This window comes from Nyctibius grandis, chromosome 9, assembly GCF_013368605.1.
Source record: "Nyctibius grandis isolate bNycGra1 chromosome 9, bNycGra1.pri, whole genome shotgun sequence".
In the NCBI taxonomy this organism is placed as follows: Eukaryota; Metazoa; Chordata; class Aves; order Nyctibiiformes; family Nyctibiidae; genus Nyctibius; species Nyctibius grandis.
The window spans coordinates 15,746,800-15,769,891 of record NC_090666.1 but is presented as its reverse complement, the minus strand read 5'-3'; the positions used below and the strand labels follow the sequence as shown (position 1 = coordinate 15,769,891).

The 23,092-nt window shown below is 36.4% G+C and overlaps 1 protein-coding gene across 2 annotated transcripts; it reads left to right on the top strand.

Moving 5' to 3' along the window:
- Positions 1 to 97: 97 nt before the first annotated feature.
- On the top strand, positions 98 to 22,148 carry HAT1 (histone acetyltransferase 1). 2 transcript variants are annotated; one of them, XM_068407289.1, is made up of 11 exons: positions 98 to 174; positions 1,399 to 1,470; positions 4,439 to 4,514; positions 6,268 to 6,388; positions 12,229 to 12,408; positions 12,632 to 12,753; positions 13,254 to 13,358; positions 13,702 to 13,808; positions 16,396 to 16,547; positions 17,864 to 17,980; positions 21,759 to 22,148. In XM_068407289.1, the coding sequence occupies exons 1-11, from the start codon at positions 168 to 170 to the stop codon at positions 21,924 to 21,926; spliced, it is 1,227 nt and encodes a 408-aa protein (XP_068263390.1). In that variant the 5' UTR covers positions 98 to 167; the 3' UTR covers positions 21,927 to 22,148. The 2 variants fall into 2 exon arrangements, with proteins under 2 accessions (XP_068263390.1, XP_068263391.1); XM_068407290.1 differs by lacking the exon at positions 98 to 174 and adding an exon at positions 446 to 484.
- The last annotated feature ends 944 nt before the right edge of the window (positions 22,149 to 23,092 follow it).

Below are 23,092 nucleotides of genomic sequence, written 5' to 3'. Positions count from 1 at the left end.
CCGGGCATGCGCACGGGCTACTCGCCTCGCACAGTGCACCTATTGGCTGCCCGCTGCGTTTCGGCGGGCGGAAGCGGAAGTATATTTGTGTGCGCTCATTTCCGGTGAGTGGGCGCGCGGGCTGATTCGTTCTGCCCGGGTGACTCGGCCGCCGGCGCAGTTCGGAAATGGCGGGTAAGTCCCGGTCCCCGGGCCTGGTCTGCCCCGCGCCACCCCACTGCGCTCCGAGGGTTGACAGGGCCCGCTCTGCCACCCTGACCGCGGGAGAGGGCGGCGGCTGGGCCGCTTGGGGGAACGGGTCTGGGCGCTGCCGGCGCCTCTCCGTGAGGGGGAGTGGGGCCCCGCGGGCGGGCGACACTGTTCCCCTTGGCCGGGCTCCTGCGGGTGCTGACAGGGCCCTGGGACGTGGGGCAGGGAAGCGGAGCGTGAGCTTGGGGCGGCCGTGGCGGGACCAGCGGGTGAGGCCGGTGAGGGCTGATCAGCGGTGAGTGTCTGGTATCAGGATGACCGGGGAATCGGGTGTCTGGGAGGGGGAGCGCGGCTAATTTTCCGCCACGCGTTGCTATGGAGGTGCTGCTGCTGGGCAGGCAGGCAGGCAGGCAGGCATCCTCGGGCTCACGGTCCCCACGCTTAGTAGTGGTAAGACCGTGTACCTTCATGTGCGCTAGTTTAGTGGAGGGAGGGGTCAAAAACCCGAACTTGTTTTTACTTAAGGTTTACTATCTGAAGTTAGAGGAAGAACTTTCTGAGGAGACTTCTGGTATGAAGGAGAGGGAGGTTGGATTTGTAAAGCAGTTGAAAAACACCGTGATAAGTGACACATCTTCTGTGCTGGATTATGATTTGAAAAACAGACCAGATGCGATGTTTATTTCCTTCTGCATCTGCTCTGGAGGAGAAGTAGTAATTAGATAATTGTTGGTGGTATACATGCCACTGTAGTTCATTAACACCTGTTTATGAAAATGACTTAAAGCAAACACTTGAAATGCCTGAAATATGTTACTTAACATGTTCTTTAAAAGAAACATCTGTTAGACTGAATTCTTAATTTTTACTCACAGCTTTCAAATATGTTTTAATGGTAATAACTTAAAACACTTAAATATTTTTATTGTAATGCCCTTCATTCTCAGAAACTAAAAAGAGCAATACTTGTGGTCTGTTTTCTAGTTCTTGTTTCTAGTTCCAGAAAAGTGTTTGAGATAAATCTCTATATTCTTTTTACACATTGTAGCATATTGTAGCTTTTTTACCTGCTTGTTCAGTATTTTTGGTGGTTTTGTATTGTGTATGTTTTATGGTTTTGAGAACCTTTTTCTGAATATGTTCCTTGAATAATAGTGACGCATAGATTGTACATATCTTAACTCTTTCTAAAAAAATCTTTTTCTTCAGGACTTACTGCTATGGAGAAGAAGCTGGCTGAATACAAGTGTAATACAAATGAAGCAATTCAGTTAAAACTAGGTAATGTTACTTTTTAAATATTGTACATTTGATACTGGAATATTTTAGTACCTTCTTAAGAAACTTTCTTATACTTAAATCCACCCAGGTTTTAATATGTACTTATTAATGTAAATTTACAAACACAAGAATAGGAATACGTAGTCTACTTTTGCTGAGACTACTACAATTAAAGTACAGCTATAGAAATTCACTCCCGTCTGTGTAATAATGTCATCAGCAATTTATTAGCATGTTGCCAGAGTGCACTGGAATTACATCGTCTTATTTTCTTGGAGCATTAATTCTGTTCTTTTAGCTTGCCTTTTCTTCTCTAATCCTTATGCTATGGTGCAGTCCTAAGTATGTGTCTTCTTTATGGTGACCATAGCAACAGAACTCATTTCTTTAGGGTTACAAATATCTAATTATATATTTTTTAACATCTTTCCCTTTCCTCTTTCTTTGAGGGGGTAAGAAAATAAAAGCAAGAAAGAAGAATGAAAACTGCTGGGTTTTTTTGTGTCCTTGCCCCCAACGTCTGGATTACACAAGACATTTTTAATGAAAACTGTTTAAAATATGAATAGAAAAAATGTCACTCTTTTGAGAACTGTTTATTGCTCTCTGTAGCCAATTTCCTTACTAGGACACCCAGAATACAGACAGAATTACTGAACACTTGATGGAGTTGCTTATGGTTTTAAACTGAAAGAGGGTAGATCTAGATCAGATATTAGGAAGAAATTCTTTACTGTGAGGGTGGTGAGACACTGGAACAGGTTGCCCAGAGAAGCTGTGGCTGCCCCCTCCCTGGCAGTGTTTAAGGCCAGGTTGGATGAGGCTTTGAGCAGCCTGGTCTAGTGAAAGGTGTCCCTGCCTGTGGCAGGGGGTTTGGAACTAGATGATCTTTAAGGTCCCTTCCAACCCAAACCATTCTATGATTATATCTCAAACTTACGTGCATCCATAATAACTTGAAGAATAAGGCATACCTGTATAATTTCTTATCTTTCCAGCTCTTCAGCAATTTGTTCCCTTGAGCAGTACAAATACCATAATTTATTAAGAAAACAAAAGTAATGAACCTGTTAAACACTCTTCAGAACTACTACTACCAGTCTGTTCCGTATAGTTTAATGCACAGTCACCTTCGGCTTGTGAGCCAAAATGTCATTATAACCAAAATATATGAGTCTTTAAGCCACTGTAATTGTGAGGTATTTCTCTTCCTCTTAAACATTGTTTCAAATAATGTTTTTTATGACTAGAGCTAGCGTTTTACTTTTCCACCTTTCTAAGAACAAAGGAAAGAATGAGAGATAATGACATCCGAGTGCATTTTGTCTGAACATCTGAGGAGCTACTGTATCAGGTTTCAGGGACACTGCCAGAGGGTTTTTAATTAAGGTACCCATTGCCCATCTCAGCTAGTATTTTTAGCTTCCTTTTTTCCTTTCAGAGTGTATAGATGTTCCACATACAAAGTATGTTAAGAGAAAAGATGAGAAGCTATGAAGTGGTACCATGAAAAAAAAAAGCATGTTTTTCCCGTGTGCATGTAAAAGCAGTCATATATTATCCTCTTCGGGGTCCTAATTTCTTTCATGGTGACAATTCAGAATTACTCTCTGGTTTTTGTTTTGTTTCTTTTTTTGTTGGTTGTTTTTTTCTTAACACTGCTATTTGCCTCAAATCAGTTGCTGTCTGAATTAAACCTGAGAGGACAAAAGCAACCATTCTTTTTTGCTTTTTTAGGAGGCCAGACTTATCTTGTCACTGGAACACTCCTCATTTGCATTTTTCTCTTTGAATAATTACTTTCTAATATTATTGGAAAAAGCTTTTTTTCTTTGTCTCTGCTTTTACTGGAGTAAAGCCGCAATGAAGCTGTAGGTCAATATTCAACATCCTTATGTAAAAAAAAACTTTAATAGCAATATTAACACCTACAACATTGCATGCTCATGCTAATGCAGTATTAACTCATTCAACATTAAAAATGTGTAACTGTTGTCTTGAGCTACCTGTGCCTCATTAATGTGGCTGAACTATCCCTTTGCCTACATTAAGAATTATGTCCCTTCCAATTTTAGGTAATTTTTTAAACTACAAATATACAGAGGATGTTTGGGAATCAAGTATCTCAATCTTCTAAAATTTTTCCTAGAAAATCCTACTTTAATCTATAATTTCATCCACTAATCATAAATCATATATTTTATGATGGAAGAACTCCTGTCACAATTACTGTGGAGCAACTGCTGTAACTCCATAAGCATGAATAAAATGCTTGTTCGGTAAGTCACTGAGTTTGAGTAGATGCTGTTATAGTGAATATTTTTACATTACCAGAAAAGACCTTGTTTAATACTAGGCTTTGAGGAAAAGTAAAGAGTCAGGGGAAAAAAAGTCACTAATTATTTTGGTAACACTGGTACAAGTACCAGTATAGTGTTGATGCAGCTGTTCTGTATGTATCTGTGCTGATTCTCCAAAACTTTCACATGAACATAAATGCAAATAAACATTTATTTCAGTGCATCACTCCATGAAAACCCCCCTACAGTGAAGTGTTCTCACTTGCACGTAGGAGAAGAATGGCAGAATGAGAAGGCAAATTGATTACGTGGTCGGTCTGGCTTACTGTGGGAATATCCAGCTGGGCAGTGTCCTAAGTATTCAGGATGAAGTTAAAGGCAGTAACATTCAGGAGATACATGTATATGAAATACATACATGTATACATCTGTCAATTTCTCAGTTTTATTCTGCTTAATGATTTGATCTCCTCAGATCAAATAACATGCATCTAAGTTGCACAAGATGTCTTTATTTCATTAGTATGCCAGCCTAACATAGATAGGTTCATAACTGAAGTTGCCTGACTTGGTAGTGGAAGAATGCGTGAACATCTAGTGTGGCATCTGTGGACAAACGAACTACAGCTGATGACTCGGTCATGCTCTTTTTTCTTTTTTTTCCTCAGTTCGCTTTCCTGAGGATTTGGAGGATGACAACACAACGTTTAATCCAGAGTATAGCCATCAAGTGTTTGGAGACGAGTAAGTTGAAGTATCCAGAGTCAAATTAATAAGTCTGGAAGGGGAAAGTTGCTTCCAAATTGTTAGAAAACAAGAAATCCTTCTATACCAAGCTATTTTAAATGACACAGCAATACTCCAGTTTTATGACTGTGTAGTTAAACAGTGGCCTTGGTGCCTAGCTTGTAAAGTTTGAGCCTGTAGTAATTTTATGTGCTGTTTTTAAGGTAGATGAGCAGAGAATGAAATACCTGATTTTGCAGTCAGAATTACTTGCTTAAGTGGGTATTATGTTCATGGCATTTTTCTAAGATTAAGAAAGAATTACCTGTTCTTGCTAATAACTTTCACAGCAATGTGTACCAAAAAACCCAGTATGTAGCAACAGTATATCAATTTGGTTTTTACTGTTACATGAGATTTTTAGTGAATAAAACACAGAAGTCAAGTATTAAATTAAATTCCCATTGTTGGCTGTTGTACATCACTGAATGTGAACTGTATTGAATTCAGGGGTTTATTTTCTCTAATGTGTACACTTGTAACCAGTTAGACATGCAGGGGATACAGAAACTATAGAAAAGTATTGTTTCTTTTTTTAAGTACGCTGACTTTAATATTGTAGGGAAGTTAGCCACTCTGTCCCTAGTGCTAAAGTGTCATTTAATATTTTCGGTAGAGTGATATTCAACAATCTGGCCACAGTTTTTTTGGGGGGGAAAAAAAAAAACACAAAACCAACCACACCAAAACACTAAGGAAAATCCACATGCATGTATTTGTGGACTTCTTGAAGTAGTTAAGTTTCTTAATTTCCAGTTCATTTAAAAAGAATTCTAAGTACTCCAAGTAGGATGAACTACTTATATTGTAATAAAATTAGTTACACTATTACACATCTACTGCAGCAATCATTGGCAATAATTATACTTTTAGTAATGGGAGAACTCTCCAATCTGTCAGTATAACTAACAAGCAAATTCTTGTTCTGGCATTTATACTTCAAAATTGAAATTATAGATGTGCTACCATAAGAGAAAAATCTCAGGAAAAAAAAAATTAACTATGCATTAAAATAACAAAAAAGAACCTGTTTCTTTGTGAACATTACCATTTTCTGCTGTTCAGTTTTTTGCCTGAAAATAAATTTTCTATGCTTCACAACAGTATAGTGTTTATGTTCAGGCAGCTCATATTTTCAAGGTGTAAAAAAAAAAAAAAAGGCTTTTATATTCCATACTTTTTTTTTGCCCTTGCTCAGTTCTAGTTAGGTTGGATAACTATATAGAAACTGTCCACCAAAAACACTTATTGCTATGACTGGTTATCTATCTGTGTTTTATACAGTATAAATTGCAGTAGTGTATTCCAAAATATTACACTACACTGCAAAGTAAGTTTTAGTAGATGTTATTGATCAATTAATATACATACATGTTAATGAGTTTAAGATATGGAAAAACATAAATGCAGTATTAGCTATTTCAGGTATTCTTTCTTGAGCTGTCACAAAGGGCATGGACACTGCATTACTGAGTTCAGGAACATGTTCTGTCTCTCCACTAGAGGAGCAAAATAACTAGTAGAAATAGTGTAAGGCACTATCTCTGTCTAGCTAGTGCACATCCAGTTTGATTCCCTTTTCCTATTAGGAAGCATAGTATACCTCACTGGGAAAGATGATGTGAACTTCAAAGGGTATTAAATGAAAGCTCTGTGATGTGAATGTTTTGCTGTGTACAGAGTTCCTGATTGTTCTTTTCTCCTTCCTCAGTGAAGTTGCTTTTGGCTACAAGGGACTGAAGATCTTCTTGTACTATATTGCTGGTAACCTGTCAACGCTCTTCCGCATCGAATATACATCGAAAGTTAATGAAAAGTTTGACTGTGTGGAGGTAAAGACAGAACCAGACCTGCACTTAAAATATTATTGAGAAGGTTTAGTTGGGATGTGGACAAGAATTCTAGGTTTAGTAATTGCCCACCCAAACATGATTTACATTAAAAGGAAACAAACAAACCTTCCTTTGTTGTTAAGCTGAAAAAAGCTTTGAACTTCATCTGTACATTTTCCCATTGTTCCTCCTTTGACTGCAGTACAATCAAAACTGTGTCAGACAGTACAGTCAAACAGGATGTGCAAATACCACAGCCAGTTCCACAAAAAAGCCCACAACAACTTAGCAAGTCTGTATTTTCATGTTAACTGTCTCCAGGCGGACTAGCATTGATGTTTTTTTATACTGAAGAGTCAGTAAGAAGGAAAAGGAGGTTTCTCTAAACACTTCATGAGGTAGGATACTTGACTGTGTCTCTTTAAATGGCAAATGTGGAGAAGTAGTAAGGCAGAAATTAGATTAGAAACTTCTGATTGGGATCCTGTGTGCTTAACATCTTACTTAAATGAGTACAATAATACAATTACCTGCAGGATGTTTTGTTTGGTTTTGGGTTTTTGTTTTGTTTTGTTTTTTTTTTTCACTTTTTTGCTACAGGTTTTCCAAGCTTATAGAATACTTGTAGAAAAGCTTTTTTTTTTTTTCCTTCTGCCCATATGCTCTCAGAATATTTTTGAGATAACCCCACAAAAGCTAAGCTAATCAGTCTTTTAGCCATCTGAAGAAAGGCATGTGAAACTTAGAAATAGGAATAAAATACCTTCTTAACAATGTTTTTAACTGTTGAATACTTGTATGAGTACCCGTACAGTTATTTAGAAAAACTTGGTTTTACAGAGTGGTCTCTGATGCATTAACAAGACTTAATATCATCTGAGTTTTACTTAGTTATAAGAAATAAAAAATTGAGTTTATTTCTTTCCAAAAAGGCTATTGATATGGTTATTGATGAATCTCCATAATACTCTGTAGTGTGAAATGGCTGTCTATCTGCACTGTCTTCAAATTACTCTGCCTGAGAAAAGCTTTTTTTTTTTGAAAAAGTAAACATCTTTATCACTTCAAGCTGTATTTTAAGTTCCTAATTTCAAATTCATCAGAGTTTATATATTATCAAGGAAAGGCCTATTGTAAAGGAAGAAACATTGGAATTACTTTAAGTGAATTTTAAAGATTTGCCCTTCCTTGTTCTGAAGTTGTATTAGAATATACTTAGTTCAACCGACTAAGTGCCTGGACATGTCTGAAATACTTTTGAGGCTAGGGCAACATATCTTCGGAGTGAAAGGTCATGCCCTTCAATCTTTAGAAGGTTTTTAGAAATAAGGAAAAAAGGAAAGCCTGTTGGCAAAGTAGTAATCATATTAAAATCAAACAGTCCAACCTTTCACCAATATAACTTCAAAATCATGTCACAACAGGAATCCACACCATAACACTTCCTATTCACAGTCTATTTTCTGTACAAATGGCAAAGCCACTTTACTTTTCTGGAAGTACGAGCAAGGTAAACAAGGTCTGTCTTGACCTAAGCACACTCTGCAACTTTTTTGATCACTCAGAATCCTTGCTTCTTTCAAGCCCTGTTTCTTATACTGAATTGTTCCTCCAATTGCTTAAGAGATTGAGATGGGGACAAAAAAGACTATCTTTTTGAGCGAGGCTTCTGTATACTATCCAGAGTTTTTACAGGCTTTGACTGAAACGGAAGAATGTAGTAGCTTACTTTGTGCTTCCCTTGGTGTTTTTAACACTGTACATCCAAATAGGTTGCTCATATGTCTATATCTAAACCTAAGTAGGAAAAAATACATGGTGGTCATCAGTCTTGTTCTGCATTTGTATTTGCCATTAGTCTCACCCCCTTAAGATACGAATGCATTTGCAGAGATTAAAACATAAGTTGTCATTACAGCAGGGTGTTAATTTAAATGCATAGTAACATTTACTTCTTTAAGTTAACTGGTTGCTGATCTCGGCTCATTCAGGATAATCGTACTAAGATGTAGACTATCTGCTGTATGTGACAGGTAATCTTTGTGCTGTGAATAGGAAAGCACATCAGTTTCTGCCTTTAACATAACTGGTTACAAGTGAGAAGTTAGTTTTAATGCTCTGCAAAGTTATTCACAGCTTGGGATTTTCTATCTAAATACCCACACAAGCCCATTCAACAGCAGGTGATTTTATTCTGTGATATTAAGTTTGGTTCCATTACTGCTAAAGCAGCTGCTACAATCTCTATTTGTCCCAATACCACTATTTGTTTTGTCCAAGATCTTTTCAAACACGAGGTAAAAGATAAGACTGAGATGTTGAGAGCCAGAACTCAGTCATATTTATGCATCTTAATATCATCTCCCTAAAGATAGATCTAAACCAGTGGGGAAAGCTCAGCAAAGTATGATCATGTTTTGAACAGAAGTTGGCACATTTAATGAAAACAGACAGAATTTGTGGAGTTGATTCTTTCAAATATCTGAAGAGAGGCTGCTTTCTTCTAGTGTAAATATTAATAGCATTGTCCTCTGAATTGCTTGCTGCTTTGAGATTTGCAGCTCTTCAAGTATCTTCCTTTTCATCTGCATTTTATGATGGGGTGGGGGAAAGTATTTCACTAACCTCTGAAACAGTCTTTACTATAAATGTATTTATCTTACTTTGCAGCTGGTCTAATACATTTGCTTTACACAAAAGTTAATGAAAAAGTGTAATTTTACTATTGAGCATCGTTTGTTTGGTTTTTTTTAAGTAATACTACTGATTGCTCCATTGCTCCCCACTGGAATTAATACATGTAATTGTTAGAGTAATTCAGCTTTCAGATATGTTTCTATAATTGTTTTAAACTAAGTCACTTTGAAACAGCATTTAAATGGTATACAAATGTCATAACTGCCTGTTAGTACAAGAATAATCTCTATATTAAAATTATCCAGAGTCAAATGCAATGTACAAAGAGACACTGCCCACTTAAGCAGTCCCACTACAAATCAAGTTTAGTTACAAGCCTATACCAAATTCCCCATCACACCTCACATGATTCTGATTATGAAGGTAATATATTACAGGCAGTACGTCCATGAACTGTATGCTCAACAACTGTTGGCTGGCTTCATTCAGGTTTTTGCACACTTCATTGTAACTGACTTTGCCTGTGTTTAACACTGCTGCAGTAGTCAACTGAATTGTTTTTCTGAACAGAAACTTGTGTGTCATCATGTGCATCCATGCCAACTGGTAAGATATGAGTGCCTTGCTCTGACAAAAGAAATGAACCTCTTGCCAATATCGAAGAAATACACAAGGGAAACGCAGTAAAGAAATTTTGGTAACTCCTTGGATTATGAGCACCTCAGAGAAGTGTTGGGAAAGTGCCTACTAAGTAATGGATGTTTCCATTAAAAAGTATAGGTATTAATGAAACAAATTATTTGTATGCTGTTGATATTTCAAGATTCAAGTATTCCAGGACTTCCTAACTGAAAATTGGATTGCTTTAACTTACGCTACCATTCAAACTGAGGATTCTGGGATTTCCTCTGTAAGAAAGGGAGGTCTTGTTAACTCTTGTTAACCCTAAAAGTAACTGAAGAATACCGTTTCTTTTCCTAAATTACGTCAGGCCCCATTTCAAGGGGAGAGAAATTTTAGGAGGCAGTAAGTGAAAATGTTATAGTCATATAGAACTAAGAAGGATTATCTACTGTTTTATCTGCTAAGCCTCTGTTTTCATGATTTAATTCTTTCTATTTCGTGGAAAACAAGATTTTGCTGCGGTGGCAGCCAGTGATGCATTATCTTACGTGCTTTCGGCGGTGGAAGTTTGTCTTCATACTGCTAATGAAGAAATTTACAAAAGTGAGGGGAGCAAAATTACTTAAACATGATTTTATATAATACTTCATACTTGAATATTCACCCTTTTTAGATACCTTCCACATAGTCTGAGCTATTGAACTGATGCTTGGAAGTACTGTTTTAGTTCTAGGTTATTTTTAAATGCCTTTTTCAGATATATAAAATGAAGTCACTACAGTTTCTTAGTTAAGGTTTCCTACAGCTTTGTCAGCAGTGTAAACAATGCACTTGCACAGTTTAAAAAAAAGAAAATTCTAAAATGTTCCATACAAATACTTTTTATGTAAGTCATTGATTCTGAAAAAAATGGCTGATTTTGTGTAATGCAGTTAAATCTCTAAGTGCAAAAAGAAAATATTGCTTTAAGAAGAATAGCAAAGGTTCCAATAAATGTATCTCCTTTGTTTTGAGAATGAAATAGATGTAAAGATTGTGCGCATTTTAACTGGGTTCTTACACCAAGTATTGTAGAGCTATATTTTAACTGCTTAATAGCCCTCTCTACAAATATAAATATAAATGTTGGTAGTACCAAACCATTAAGAATAAAACTTGTTTGTGCTGAACTACATCCATCTTTCTCTACACTAAAAATGTAACTGAATGATAAAGTGCTATTCATTTGCAGGTGCATTGCTTCTACTTAAGGGACTATGGTTGAAAGGACAGGAATTAGTAGCATGTTGTATTAGCCTTTTGTAGTGTATTTTGTTCTAAGCATCTTAATTTCCCTGTTTTGAATGCTAAGTAGCAAGGGTCTTGGTTTTGAACTAATACCCATCATGCATATAAACTGTGTGAAAGAGCTGCTTAGTAAGTTAACACAAAGTGTTCTTGTGTCAGTCCTTGTGGAAATAGATACAATACAAACATTACAGCTGAACTCACGGCAAACTCCATTAAGTAAAAACCTGGATTCATTGTCCAGAGGAAAGTTTGAATTGAATGTAAGCTCATTTTGTTGAATGTAATGTCAGGCTTTTCGGGGTTGTATTGAGGAGCACGGTTTTGTTAAGTTGAGACCAATTCATTAAGTTTTATTGCCTGGTGAGAAGCAGTAATACGTTATTGTGAAACTTCATCAAATATTCATGGTTAAAAAGAAGTAGTAAATGTATTCAATCAAGTGGTCTTTTTGGGGTCTGAAAAGGATTATAAAGTCTGCTCAGCTGATAGTCTCTAACTTTCACTTTGGTTATCTGAAAAGAGTAATTTTAATCTCTGAATTTAATTTTGGTGTCAGAATATTTTGTCTTCCGCAGTATGCTAGACTACAGGTCAGATTTGCTGACAGTATCCTTCAATTATATTTTTATTATTTTATGTCAAACTTTGTTTTCAAAATGTTCTTTGATTAGAATGCGGGATGTTGTCTTCTGAGTTTGTAACATGTTTTGCAGCTGATCCTATAGGCAGGCATTTCAAGCAGGGAGGCATAAGAATGCAAGAGTGTGCTAGCTGTCACTTTCTTGTTCGGGAGCTACCATTTTTGGTCTTTGTCCCTTTTCCTCCACTTAGTTCTGCACCACCTAATACCTCTTGTAAGCTGCTTGTTTGGGAGCCTGAGTTCCACAAGGCTGCATAGCATAGTCTTGGAGAATTGCTGGCTGGGAATTCTTAGCTTCTGAGTATGCTGCACTTTCAGAATAGCTATCGACACTCTCAGGTTTTACTTGGACAAATGTAACAATCTGTAAACATAAAAATGTTCATGAACTTTTGCTGTAACTATGAGCTTTTTGATGCTTACAGTGACTGGATTGTGACCTTTCTGGATCTCGTCAGTACAGCTCCTTCACTTGCTGGAAGGTCACTGCTGAACAATAGGAACACTTGCTTTTTTTCCTCTTTTTTTTTTTAAAATTACTGTTAGACCATAGCATCTCTCTCATACTCACTTCTTATAGCACAATAGTGACATCAATGCTGTCTTTTTCTAATCTTCCACTGATCCTGCCCCCTTTTGTAATCTCCAGGCAGACGATGTTGAAAGTAAAATTAGAGAAATCATTCCTCCTGGTTTTTGCACAAACACAGATGACTTTGTGTCTCTGCTGGAGAAGGAGGTCAACTTCAAGCCCTTTGGAATGCTGCTACACACATATTCTATCCATAATGAGGAAGCTGGTGAAGATATAACCTATCAGATATACAAGGTATGAAAAATAAGTTAAACTTCTGCTTTTGAGCAACCAAATTAAATTTTGCGATGATGCGCTTTCAGTAATGTTTCAACTATAATATACAAATGCTATAATTTTACCAGTTTATTAATAGACATTCTTTTTTATATTGGAGAATTTAATTAGGTTTCGCATATTCTTTTTCATCTTACATCTGTGATAGGTTTCACCTGACTTCTCCTGGCTTTTTCCCTAGGCTGACATGACATGTCCAGGCTTTCGAGAATATCATGAAAGGCTTCAGACGTTCTTGATGTGGTTTATTGAAACTGCTAGCTTTATTGATGTAGATGATGAAAGATGGAACTACTTTCTAGTGTAAGTACAGTTCTAAAGCAACAGTGGACCTTATTACCTCCACAAAGCCTGCATTTTAATTGTGGCTGGCCAATTATTGGAGTAGTATAATGATATTTTTCCCAGGAAAGAAAAACTATTGTTTATGAGGCTTGAGTTTTCCTCCATTATGCTTTGGGAAAGCTTGAGAATAGAGCTGAATTAAATGCTGTTGTCTGTTAGAGCCCTGAATGTAGGCTTAAACAGTAAAATGAGCTTTGCCTGTGTTTTCTTTTACTTGCCACCTATTCATCTTTATAATAGGCAAGTGCACTGAAGTGCTGTAAAGAGGCCTGATTTATCCAAGTTGCTGCACACCAATTAAGTGAATTGTACATTCAGAACATAGCAGGTGTACCCATTGGGCCCTCACAGAGTAGCTTGCTGACACTGAAAATTCAGTTGGAGAACGGAAAAGAAAATGGACACTGCATGGGAGCGCGACTGTAATTGACCTGCTTGGCTTTCTGTTTTATCTGCAGATTTGAGAAGTATAATAAGGATGGAGCTACGCTCTTTGCGACCGTAGGCTACATGACAGTCTATAATTACTATGTGTACCCAGACAAAACCCGGCCACGTGTAAGGTAATTGGCAGCGTAACTCGTGCCTTGCCTTTTATTTCAGAAGAGGGAACTGCTGAAGTTCCCAATACTTGTTTATAATGGTGTTGATTTGTTTAAAAAAATCCCCATTATTAGCTGGCTATGCACTGATTTATTTCATTGTTCCCCTCTCGAAGCGGAGGGAATCTCAAACAAGTTTTGAATATTTAGCAATTTTAAGACCCTTTTAAAAATTACATTTTAACATGAAGATTGCTACACGTACTTAAATCTAAAATGAAATACCATTTTGTTTTTAAGCCTTTACATGATAATCTTTGCAAATACATGCATTTGAACTGAAAATGCATTCTTTTGTCTGTAGCCAGATGCTGATCTTGCCACCATTCCAAGGAGAAGGCCATGGTGCTCAGCTGCTTGAAACAGTTCATAGATACTATATGTCTTCTCCTACAGTACTTGATATAACAGGTTTGTGTTAAATTTTTAACTCTGTTCACCTGTTTAATAAGCAACTTGTAGCATTCACAGGTTGTTAGCCTGCAAACTAACTTTCATGTTCATTTGTCAGAATTAAATGGCCTTTTGAAGATTTAGCTTCAGCTCAGTTCAGGATTAATGGTACCCTGGTTTACAGAAGAACTGTATATAATGTAGCTCCTTAAATCCTTTACTTAGAGAACAGCACACCAGGAAAATTCAATCCCTAGCATGAACGGATTACCAGCTAATTAGCCATGTTATTGTGAGATATACAGTTGAGTTTGCCAAGAGATCAAGCTTTGTCAAATTCCTTGTTCAACTTACTCCTATTAGCCAAAACTCAGAACTGGGGGGGAAAGGGGATGGGATACACACGACCAAACTAAAATAGCATATTAATATTGGTGTGCAAGCCAAAACTTTACAGACAGTAAAAATCCGTAGAGAATTTGTGCTCCAGGAGCATGTATTGCTGGTTGAAGGCACCTGTGATGTTAGAGGTGTGTGCACAAATACCTAAAAATAAAAAAATTGAGGAAATGGCAAAGGGGGAAAAGGGTGTATGTGCATAAAAAATAGAACATAAAAAATGGCTACAAACATGACATCTATCCTGTGGCTTCAAGTCCAGTCTAGGAAGAAATGCACATTCAAGTTCAAACACGTGACCATTCAATTCTAGGTGCTGTCTCAGACCTCATCTTAGTTAGAAATAACCGCCATTCTAATTAAAATACAATAGAACACTTGCTTTCATAATGCATTGCTGCAGGATAATCCTAACATAAAGTAATCCACCTCATCGTTTTAATCCAGTTCATAAGAACGTAAGGAAGTATAACTTTGTTTATGCAGCAGTAAATCGTGCATCATGCATTTACTTATTTTTTTTTCCTTTTAATAGTACAGAGCTTTACATAGCTTTTATAGCTGAGGTGAAAAAAGTCTTAACATGGTACTGCATAAATCATATGATATGTTCATGGCTCAGTGCCTTTAATGCAGGGTTATAGCAAACAGTAAATGTGCAGTAAAATAGGTTTTAATTTCTTTATGGAATAAAGCAGGAGAAAGCTTGCAATATTCTACGTGGCGCTCAAGTTATGGAAATTAAGGCTATTACAAAATTATTTATTGTCCTTTTTGAGAGGAAAATCAGGCTGGACAGTCTTGATACAGCCAGGATATTTTGTTATGTAGCATCTAAAATTGTGAAGTAAAGCCTTTAACCTTTCTGAAAAGAGGAAATGAAGATCTTCTTAACTTCTTTGAAAGACCTAATGCTTTTTTTAAAAAAAATACTTTGGAGTTTCACATTTACAGCAAATACTTTGTTCTGCTTATAACTTGTCATCTTAACTGACACAAGTGAAATGTATGCTGATAGTGCTTACTCTACAGAAACTGTCATCTCTTTTAGCTAACTCTGAGCAAAAAGGAATGGGATCAATTAACTTTAGTACAGCTTCTCTAATCTCTTTTGCAGAATAAGTGCTATAAGACTTGTCGTAAAAGATTAGGCCGCTCATGCACAAAACATTTTAACTGATAAAATCATCATAAGCATTCTGCAGCCCAAAAAATAAATTGCCAGTTGTGCAGTGCTGCATATACACAGCAAAAAATTCTATCCCAGTCCTTCTTGGTAACTTACTAGCTTTTGATCATCTTTAACTGCATATTTTAAGTATTTACAGTGGTCCTCAAAACTAAAGAAAAACACAGCTGGGATATAACTGTTTAGTAGTACATTCCACAATGCTGGTCCACGGAAAAATGAGTGTTGGGCGTGAACATGACCCTGCTACGTATTTGTAGTAAGCCTGTCTGAACAATTAAGGAAGGAAGGAAGAAATGTATTCACAATGTTGTAAGCATTTTCCTTCTTCATAGTTCATAAGTGGGAACAAAGTTGCACATGGACCATGCTGATGTTCACCAAAGCTAGTTCTCAACTTTGGTGTTTTTGATAAAGCAACAGGTTTGATAGTTATACTGCCATTTTAAGCAAAATGAAAGTAGCTTGAAATTGTGATCAGCTTTTGCCTAGGTCCTTACAGCCTTTTAATTTTGGATAAGCTTGTCCTTTGGGTACCTTTCCCTATCTTCCTTACTAAAAAACACTATAATTTGTGGTCATCACATCTTCAGCTAGTTTAGTTGTATACAGTAGGATAGTTCCACTAGTCCTTTTCCACATAATTAGTTTGTATTCTAGTAGTTCTACCACTCTGTCAAATATAGATGGAACATACAAGAAAAAGGGTTTATACATAGTAAGTTTCTTTTCCCAAGGAGTTAAATTGCATTAGACCTGTATATTGTCAGTCTCTTAGAAATGCATATATAATACTGTACAGTACTGCATATATAAAATATTAGAAGTTTTTCTTTCTGCAGGCTCTTTAATGTCTACTGTCAAACATCTAAAACTTTGATAGCAGTACTCACAATTAAGCATAGTTGTTTATATACTGTATCTGCTTTTGTTTTCCATAGTTCTTTGTAATTACATACCAGAGATGAGGAAACAAATAATGCTGATATTAACTACGTGTTTTTTTCTTCTTTCTAGCTGAAGATCCATCTGAAAACTATGTGAAGCTAAGAGACTTTGTTCATGTAAAGCTCTGTCAAGATTTGCTTTGCTTTTCCCCAGGAAAGTTAATGCAAGGTTTCAGTCAAGAAATGGTGATGGAAGCTCAACAAAAACTGAAAATAAATAAGGTATTATACCAGAACAGTTGTAGTTGGACATATTATCAAACTAGTAGAATAACAATTTAAATATAGAGGTGGAGACTTGAAGTTTACACACTCCAGCTTATTTCAACGGATTTTTAGGATGTATCTGGAAGGGAGATACCTAGCTTGTGGTTTTTGATAAATGCTTTTTTACTTACTAATTCTGTTGATGTAACAGAATTTGACATGGTTTCCATTTCTTTCAAGTATATTTGTACAAATAACAAGTGGTGTTTTAGGAATGCAGAACACTAAAGTAGCAAACAACTGCTACTAAGGCAGCTCTAAACACTTGGAGAACTAAACAGTTAAATTGAACAATTACATTTGCTGGTAATCTCCTCAGTAAGTGATTAAACTCACTAGTGAGTATGGTAATTAAAAGTCAGAGTTGCTTGATTAAATGTATTTGTATGTGGTTTAATGAAAACTTTGAGGCTTGAGGGATGGGGGCTGTGAAGCCATATTCAAATGTGTTCATGAAAATGGTATAGCTTGTATAAGGAAACTACATCTGTAGCCCTTTATGTCTGGTATCTTAAACTTGAAAGGATAAAGAAGTTGGGTTTGTTGGGTTTTTTTTAACACAATCTGAACATGTGCTAGTGTAGCAAACAGACCATTTTATTTATGTTCTGTTGCTAAGTAAAAGAATACTTGGTCTTAAATTCTGTTTTCATACAGATGCAACAGGTAATAGTAATATAGTAGCAACATAATTTTTTTTCTTCCTAGGTGCGGTACTAGCTGATCCTGGTTCCAAAAGCACTTCAGTTTTTCCATTTACCAATTCTTCCCTTTTCTTCCCTAGTAAACAGAAAACTTTAAATATTGTTGTTTCATTCTCATATTTAGAACTTCCAGGGGGCCTTGTGAAGGGCAGCAGGTATATGGAGATTATTAAAATTAGTGAAGTAGATAGTGTTTAGTAAAATATTGCTTAATGTCACTCTAGTTCCAGTCCTTCAGTTCTTTGAAGTATTTTTGGACTCTGGCTTCTGGACTTTGTGCTGCTCATTTACAGGAGGTCCTTGGAGCACCTCTACAGCTGGTGCAACACTGTGAGAGATCAGACACTGGCTGTGTGGAAGAGAAGGGTTTTGAGGGAAAAAGAAAAATGTTTATTCACTTAACCTACCAGATAGGAGGATAGGTTTGACAGAGGCTTTGTTCATGCCTCTGACTGTCTTCTAATAAGCTGAGGAACTGCTCTAATATTTCAATATTTCTCGACTTTGAGTTCTATTGAGTGACCTCTTTATTCAGACATGTGTTTTATTCTCCTTTCTGTTCATTAGCAACACACAAGACGAGTTTATGAAATCCTCCGATTGCGTGCAACAGATATGGGTGATGCAGAACAGTCCAGAAGCTATCGGTTGGACGTTAAAAGAAGACTGATTGGCCCCTATAAGGTGTATATGACTTAAGTATCATTTAATACTTATTTCAAAGCTAATTATACTTGATTTTACTTTCATTTCCATAAATGTAGTTGATGCCAATTATGTTGCCAATCAACTACTATTAGTTATGCAGTGTTCAGCTGACACGTGTGCAGATGCAGAGAACATTCATACACAGCAGTGCTGAAGATCCTATGTTTGGCTCCTGACTGGTTCCTGCCCAGTTCCAGCAGGAAGTTACTATTATGTTATCTAGCTACAAGTGGCATTATGCTCAGATAGGCTTAAGGGGGAAAAATGTCAATTTCTTCAAAAGGTTAAAAATATCTTAACTAGACAAGCCAAAAATTTGAAGGGAGGTAAATACTGTAATAAGTTTACACTGCAGACTAGGTATAGTTTAGATTCCTGTTCTACTTGTTAGCTAGGTTTTAACAGAACAGCTTGCTAGAAGTAATTGAGCCATGTCAACATAGAACTCCGTGCAGATGGAACAGAAAATCATTTCAGCAGTGAAGTTCAAGCAAGTACTAAACTTAGTACAAAGTAATTTTCTTAGTTGCTGTTAAGTATGCTTCTCAGCATCTTCAGTATAGTTGGTCTGTGTTGGATCAGCTGACCCTTTGAGATACAGATTAAAAAATATATATTCAAGTTGCTAATTGCATCAGTCTTTGTATTAAGAGTCAAAAGACGACAAATAAATCTAGGTTTATTGCTGTAACTAGCATGTTAGCCGCTCTCTTCAATTAAGCACTTGCTAAGCAAACCAAAACTCTGTTGGAAAAGTTTAACAAAGTATGAGAAGAACCTTGATTAACTTGCAAGCCTTCCTAAAGTAGCACTCATGATGTTATAACAATATAGCAAAAATTTGATTGTACATATGTTGCACTTAGGGGGGCTGTTAGCAGAAATGAGAACCCAGCACTGTATTAAATACTTGCCTGATCTGGAGATAACATCATGTCATGCTGAGTAGCAGGACCTTAATCAAAATACTTTTTATTCGTTTTCACTAGTGTTTTGTCTCCTTTGCTAAATTTTGCTCAGTGTCCACTACAAACAGGACAGTTACATGGTTTCAATTCATTCGCTCAGCACTGAAGTCCTATGGGGGAAACACAAAATTCCATAAGCAGCTTCAATTCTGGTGCTTCTAGCAGTTGTTTGCACTTCAGTCTTTGCATGCAATAAATGCATTAATAATGAATGAATTTTGTATTGCTAGGTCTGCAATATTTCTGCTTCAGAATACCACATTTTTAATTTTTCAGTTATTTCAATGAGGGTTCAAAAGAATCCTTAAAGCAGCCAATACCCTTTCCCTGATTTTAAGTTTCATATTCTGCAACACAACCATCTTGTTTATGGCAGTTCTACTTAGTAAACAGCTCATGCACTCATTTTAAACAATGTGTCCAATAAATTTTAGTCATGGTGCTGTTTTCAAAAACTTTTCAGAACTGCAATTAAACTAACTTTTAATATATATACAGTAATTTGAAGGGGGGAGAAGCAAATTTTAATAAAAAATTGGGAATATTACTGCGTACTCTAATGCTCTAACTTGATACTCTAATGTTGGTATCATCTTTTTAGATAAACCACTTGATAGCTTCATTTGAACAGTGCTGTACATATGTACATAATTCTAAATTGCCACTACCTTAATTGAGTAAAAATGGTATTGCATCTTACAGCTATTTCCTGGCTAACAGTAGCAGAAATAAAACTGTATGCAGAAACCCCAGATGAAAAAAAAAAAAAACCAAACAAACTGTAATACATCTCTTCCCCCTTGAAGTCTTCACATTAGCAAGGAGGCTGTTGCTAAAAATACTGAGATGTTTGTCTATATGGCACCACTAGGTTGGAATGACTGATACAGCCAACTATGTTGCTCTCTGTCTCAGTACTAGTAAAACAGGAAATAAAAGATTTGGTGTCTTAGTGAACAGGGCCTCACTCTAAGGTAGTTCAAAGGATGAGCAGGTTGTGAAATTTGTTTCAGTGTGGCTTCTCCATTTCTGAAGAACTCTGCTTTTTATGCTCATTAGTGGACTGTGCTGGTAGACGTGTCTCCTTGATCGTGTCTGTTTTTCATGTCATCCCTTTTGAAAGTAAAGACCACTGCTGTGCTGCTTTTCTTAATCATCATACTTTATTTGGGTTTGCTACTTGAACAGAATATACTTTTCTGCCTGGCCCAATAACTTGCTTCCGAAGAATCCTCTTGAAACTGCCCAGGTAAAATGTCACTGATGGCAGGTTTCAGAATCTTGTGTACCAAGATATGCTGGTAGTATATTTGGAGAGAAATGGATATGAAACAACTGGGTATCTGACCCATGTGGAGGGAGCTTGCTTTTTACCTGGAATGTGGAACTTAGAGATGGCCTAAGGTGACAGTATCAGACGTAATGGGCATTTAAAAGCTGACATTAAATATAATATTTATAATCTTAACAGATATTCTTGTTAATTAAGCAGACTTTAATTCTAGAACAAGGAGGTTTTAGTTTTTCTACTGACAGAGGCTTGCTCAGAAGGTGCTTATCTCTATTTTCATTTGGGCAATTCACCATGTGTTTTGAGTATCTACTCATTTTGACTAGATAGAGCTAACATGAATCTAAAATTTGAACAGCTATGCTGCTTTTGACATCCTTTCTACAAAGAAATGTTTCTTGATTATTGTCCAGAAATGTGCCTGGATGCCTCATCAAGACTCTGATACAGAACCTCCTTTTCTGAACTGAACTTTGCCTATTTATGGGGTCTGTGGGAGGTTATAAAAGTTTTTCTGATCTTACTCGTTTACAGTTTACTGTGATCTCCACTCCTTCCTCCTGACCCTCAGCATCAGTTGTAGAAAGAAAACAAATTGTCCTTTGAGAGATAAATATAAAATTAAATAGAGTACAGTAGGGCTTTGATTTTGAAACTGAAGGTAGAAGTAGAATAGTTTGGGAAAATTTTGGTGTTTTAACAAACTCTGTGATTCCATAGGCATTGCAAAGATTTATTGATAAGGTGCCAGGCATACATAATGCATATATTTTGGGTTCTTTTAATGAAATGTTGAATTACATTCTGCTTTTATAAAGTGAGGGAGATGGAAGAATGGAAAGTAAGTAAGGAACTGAGCAGTTCAGAAATAGGTATCAACTATATAAAAGTATATCTGGGGAAAGAAAAAACACCTCAAAATACTTTTGTATTTAAGAAACAGGTAAAAATTTCATGTGTGACACAGCAAGGGGAACTCCTCATCTTCTTGCTGTACAAATATGTTTATGCTTGTAAAGAATCTTATTGCATTTCAATGCTGTTACAGCTAATTCCTGGTAAATTTTGAATAATTTGTAACGATTTGAAATGTTTTCTGTGTACAAGAGGCTTAAAATGAATTTTTGGTAGTCAATTATTGGGAAATTAGTTGGCTGAACAGCCACATAATGGGGCACCAGTGTGATTGATGTCAGCATAGAACTAAATATCCTGGTCAATTTTCTACAGTCTAGTTTTTCATGCCATGCATCTTCAGTAATAGAAGTGCCATTAGACCTAATGAAACCATTTTTTTTACTTCACTGTTTCATTGGTAATACAGAAACTATGAGGCTTTAACAGAAAAGATGTACTAATCAAACACTGTTACTGTTTTTCTTAGGACTAGGGACATCTTAAAGAACTAGATACTGAAATTGAATAAATTTAATTAAATACCATATTCTTGATGATTATTGGTTATGTTCAAAATCCTCTTTGTTTGATTGCTTAGAAAAAGCAGAGGGAACTTGCCAAGATGAGAAGGTGTCTAAGACCAGAGGAGCTGACGAATCAGTTGAACCAAATAGACCTAAACATGCAACATGAACAGTTAGAAGAGAGCTTCCAACAACTTGTTTCAGATTACCGAAGAGTCCTAGAACGACTTGCACAAGCATGAGGATCCTGCCTGTACAGGAAACTTACAAATTTCTATATAGTGTTGTAAAGCACATCCTTAATTGCCACTTAACTGCAAAAAAATCTTATGTGACGTTTTAATCACATTAAAGGTAACTTGTGTTTCTGTGCATTTTGAATTTTCTGGTTTTGTGTTGTAGATTTTTAAATGTACTTCAGGTTTGGGGGCACTTATTGCTGAAATAAACAATGTAGATTCTCAGATATGGTATCACTTCAATTGTATGAATTTTCTTTTACCCTTCTGTTTTGCCTCAAGACTTAATAGGAACCTGAATAGCAAGTTAATACATAAATCTAAGCAATCTAAATATTGCATCACTCTTAAATTGCTCATAACTTGATCCTCCTCACGCTGTTCTACTTGGATCCTGTTGCACTGTGTAGGGCCTGTGCACTCTGGTTTGATGTCGTAGGAGCAGGTTACAAGGCTGGTTCTGTGGTCTGGCTGGCACATTTCCGGAGTACAGTCTCTTTACCCTTTCTTAAAAGTGGATCCTGCTCCCAGCAGCTATCAGACCCATTCTCCGTAAGCCTCTAAAGAGCCTTGAGCATATTGTTTTTCAAACCCCAAGTTTGCAGGTTCATGATTTCAGGAAAATACCTCACAGTTGGGGAAACAGCTAAGGCTTTGTTAAGGACTCCAAAAGCACTTCTAGTGTAAGAAACATACAAATCTATAGGAAGCAAGTGCCTTTATATAGTTCCTTGACTCTATTCTGCTATCCATTACTTCTCAGACTTGAGGTTAGTTCTGAAATATCCTGTCTCTCCTCCGTCAAAGGAATAAATTGCGCTATCTTTTCTTGTAGTTCAGACTTTAGAACTGATTTGTCTTGGCCTGTAATCAAGAGGACTTAATCTGAGTAAGGATCATTTAAATTTATTAACCATCTTTCATGGTCCTAATAGGATTCAGGTCCAGCTTTCAAAACTGGAGTTTGTAGATTGACAGTTCTCTGCTACCATCTGATATGACTTGGAAAAAAAGCTTAATGTTTTCCAAATGTTTAAAACCTGTGGATTTTTTTTCTATTAAATTCTTTTTAGAAATTTTAATTCTTCTGGCTAGGATATCTTGTCTGTATGATATGTCATTCATCTACTGTACTATCCAAATCTGTTATTAATAATAACAATTTTTAA